Raw genomic sequence first — 3,576 nt, 5'->3', positions numbered from 1 at the left:
AAAAAAAAAAAAAAAAGATTAAGTATTGTTGTGGGCTGGAGTGTGACTCCAAAGCTGTGTGTTGCTCATCTCCTGAATTCATGCATCAATGGTTTTGGGAGGTCAGGCCTTTGGGACATAATTGGGGATAGATGAGGTAGGGAGTGAGGCTGGGGCCCATGATGGCATTAGTGTCTTTCTGAGAGGAAGAGAGATGAGGTCTGGTCGACTGCAGTGTTCTTATCAGCTTGGGTTGGGGGATGGGACAGAAAGGAGATCTCTTCTAGATGCTAGCACGCTGACATTGGCTCCAGAAATCTCTGAAACTGTGAAAAACAAAACAAAACAAAACAAACAAACAAAACCTCTTTTCTGTGTAAATGACTTAGCCTGGGGTTTCCTGTTAGCAAATGGCCTGAGATTCATATCACCTGAAGTGGAGATTCCTTGCATGGTTAAGACCTGTGTATGGACCTGTTTCTGACGAGCCATCCCAGCCCAAAGGTAGGCTTCAAGCAGGTGGTAGATATGCTAAGGACTCCCTCCATATTGCGGGCAGGGCTGCCATCATCGTCGTTATCATCATCATCATCATCATCATCATCATCATCATCATCATCATCATCATCCTGGATGAATGAACATAAAATAGAAAGACAGCTTGCTACTGTTCTGCTTTCTGGAAGCCTATAACCAAACTTCAGGCTTCATTTCTTGGACCTTTATTCTTCTAAGCAAAGTTCAGCCCTGTGTATGTTATACTCTGTTAACCACGGAAGCCCAAAGGTCCTTCTCTAACTAACCCGAGCCTGCGTTCCCCACTCTCACACTCTCTGTTTCCTCTCATGTTGGACAGTCGTGTAAGGAGCCATGGAGCACAGCAGTAATCGCCCAGAGGACTTCCCGCTTAACGTGTTCTCTGTCACTCCGTACACACCCAGCACTGCTGACATCCAGGTGTCCGACGACGACAAGGCGGGCGCCACTTTGCTTTTCTCAGGCATCTTTCTAGGACTGGTGGGGATCACGTTCACTGTCATGGGCTGGATCAAATACCAAGGTGTCTCCCACTTTGAATGGACCCAGCTCCTCGGACCCATCCTTCTGTCAGTTGGAGTGACATTCATCCTTATCTCTGTGTGCAAATTCAAAATGCTATCTTGCCAGTTGTGTTCAGATAACGAGGAGAGGGTCCCGGACTCGGACCAGACTTCTGGAGGACAGTCGTTCGTTTTCACCGGCATCAACCAGCCCATCACCTTCCACGGGGCCACCGTGGTGCAGTATATCCCTCCTCCTTATGGTTCTCAGGAGCCCCTGGGAATGAACGCCACCTACCTGCAGCCCATGATGAACCCTTGCGGTCTCGTACCTCCTAGCGGAGCAGCGGCTGCCACACCAAGTCCCCCTCAGTACTACACCATCTACCCTCAAGACAATGCTGCGTTTGTGGAGAGCGAGGGCTTCTCTCCTTTCGTGGGTGCTGGATATGACAGGTATGCCGGGCCCTGGGATGCTCCCCTTCCCCCTCCCGTTCTGCATCACAGTTATGGTCTCTGTCTGTGTTTGGACTTCCAGGCAGGTGATGGGGACCGTGAACCTTTGCGCAGCCTGCCACCGCAGGGTGTTGGCAATGGATCTTTGCAAGTACACCTGTGTTTTGTGCTCATGTTTCAGGTCCGACTCCGATGCTGACCAGGTGGAAGGGACGGAGATGGAAGAGGAGGACTGTGTGTCTTTCTCTCCTCCACCGTATGAGGAGATATGCGCTTTACCTCGCTAGAGACTGCAATGCTAAGGGAACGGACATTTAAGCCCAGTGACGATACTTGGAGAGTTTTACGCTGTGATCTTCAGAAGTTAGGTGTCAAAGCAGCTCAGGCGATCTTACAGATGTCATCAAGGTGGGAAAGAAGTGTCCTGAGACTGCTAAATTAAGCTGCCCTGGGTAAATTCCCCTGCTCTGGTTTTGAATTCTCTCAGCTAAGAAACCCTTTGCAGCTGGAGAGTCGGTCTGTGGTAGAGTGATTTTGGAGCCCACTCAGTGCCTCTAGAGCCAGAAGAAAAAAAACAAAAAACAAAAACAAAACAAGAGCTCTCTCCATAAAGTGCAGGAGGAAAATTCACCTGTTTCCCCCCCCCCCCCGATATCCTTTGAAGGCCTTCGTGTCTTAGTTTTAAATCCAGCAGCCATGGCAGCTCTCAGACTGCTGAAGGCGAGGCTGGCAAGCAAGCAGGGAGGAGAGTAGGCTCAGGTAGAAATTTCCCTGCACCGTGCTGAACCTTCTGCAGCAGAGTGACTTATCCTAAACAACTTGGGCTGTTATCTGGTCTCTCTGGAAGTCTTTGGATCTTGAAGAGTTTATAAAATAAATAAAATCCATTAAGAAATAAATGAATAAGTAGAGTGGGATAAAACAGTGCCTCATGTCAGAATAGTGTTGGGTGGCCGACAGGTTGTGGAAGAGGTAACAGGAGGATAATGAATGTCATCATGTGCTGTCACCAAGTTACAGTGACCCCCTGCTCCTGATGTTTTTCCTTTGCAAGGCTGAAGTTCAAGGCGTAATGTACACGGGTGAGCGCCTGCTCCCTTTGCCCACCCCCAGGCTGTGATTCCCAGGCACGAACTAGCTCAGCCGAGTGGCTTACGGAACACCACAGGTACAGCCCAGTGGCTTACGGAACACAGGTATGCCTCTGTTCCGTTCCGCAGAGCCACGCTGCCGTGTCTCTGCATAGTCACGAATCGTGGGGATGATCAGCCTCCACCGTGAGTAGCGCTCACCTTCATTTGAACAAAGAGAAGCTGGTAGCCTTCAGCTTCCTGAGTCTGAACGGTGTCACCAGCCCCAGCACAGAGCTACAGACTTTTAGGAGGTGTCCAAAGATTTAGAAGGAGAAAAGTTTTACAAAGATAAAAGGCTCACTCAAGGTAAAGGTGGCTGCCCCCAAGAGGGGCACAGGAGTTAGCAGGCCTTGAAGGCTTTGGTACTGTGCTTATACGTGGAAATACTTTTACTTTCTATCAGAAGAGTCCCGTTTTTTCAAGGATAGCAGTAAAACAATCTTGGTTTATTATTGCGATTCATGTTACGCCGCAGGGACATTTCATTTTGATGATAGCCAGTAATAAAAAACTAGACATGTCTATACTCACTACACTGACTCTCCATCCAATACGCTCATGAAGTCCTGGATACTTACTATATATAGACTGTCCTGGAATTCACTACGTAACTATGTAGACTGGGCTGGCCTCAAAATCCCCAATTCTTAGCAACGGGCATCTTAGCTAAAAGCCACTGGCATTAGGGATGAAGTTAGGAGACCAGGGCGTGGTAGAGCTTCATCATCAATGGCATGCTGACTGACAAGCAATACAGCCCTCCTTCCCACACCCCGCACCCCTTCTCTCCCCATCCACCCCTCCTTTTATACTCATGACTTTGGTCATAATGAGCATCAACAGGAAAATGTCAGAGAAGGGCATGTGTACCAAGCTGGGTTGGACAGGGCAGACAGTTGTTTTGGTGTTGCTGAGAGAGTCATCTATTCAGGAAGGGTCCTCCTTGGGGAGCTTAGCTCCAGCCAGCA

General features: G+C 48.9%; 1 protein-coding gene across 1 annotated transcript; it reads left to right on the top strand.

The window, feature by feature from the left end:
- The first annotated feature begins 757 nt into the window (after positions 1–757).
- Tmem174 (transmembrane protein 174) lies at positions 758–3,132 on the top strand. The gene is made up of 2 exons (XM_021208794.1): positions 758–1,475; positions 1,657–3,132. The coding sequence occupies exons 1-2, from the start codon at positions 850–852 to the stop codon at positions 1,760–1,762; spliced, it is 732 nt and encodes a 243-aa protein (XP_021064453.1). The 5' UTR covers positions 758–849; the 3' UTR covers positions 1,763–3,132.
- Positions 3,133–3,576: the final 444 nt, after the last annotated feature.

The sequence above is a fragment of the Mus pahari genome, chromosome 11, assembly GCF_900095145.1.
Source record: "Mus pahari chromosome 11, PAHARI_EIJ_v1.1, whole genome shotgun sequence".
In the NCBI taxonomy this organism is placed as follows: Eukaryota; Metazoa; Chordata; class Mammalia; order Rodentia; family Muridae; genus Mus; species Mus pahari.
Note: the sequence above shows the minus strand (reverse complement) of the source record. Positions and strands in the feature narration are given on the sequence as shown.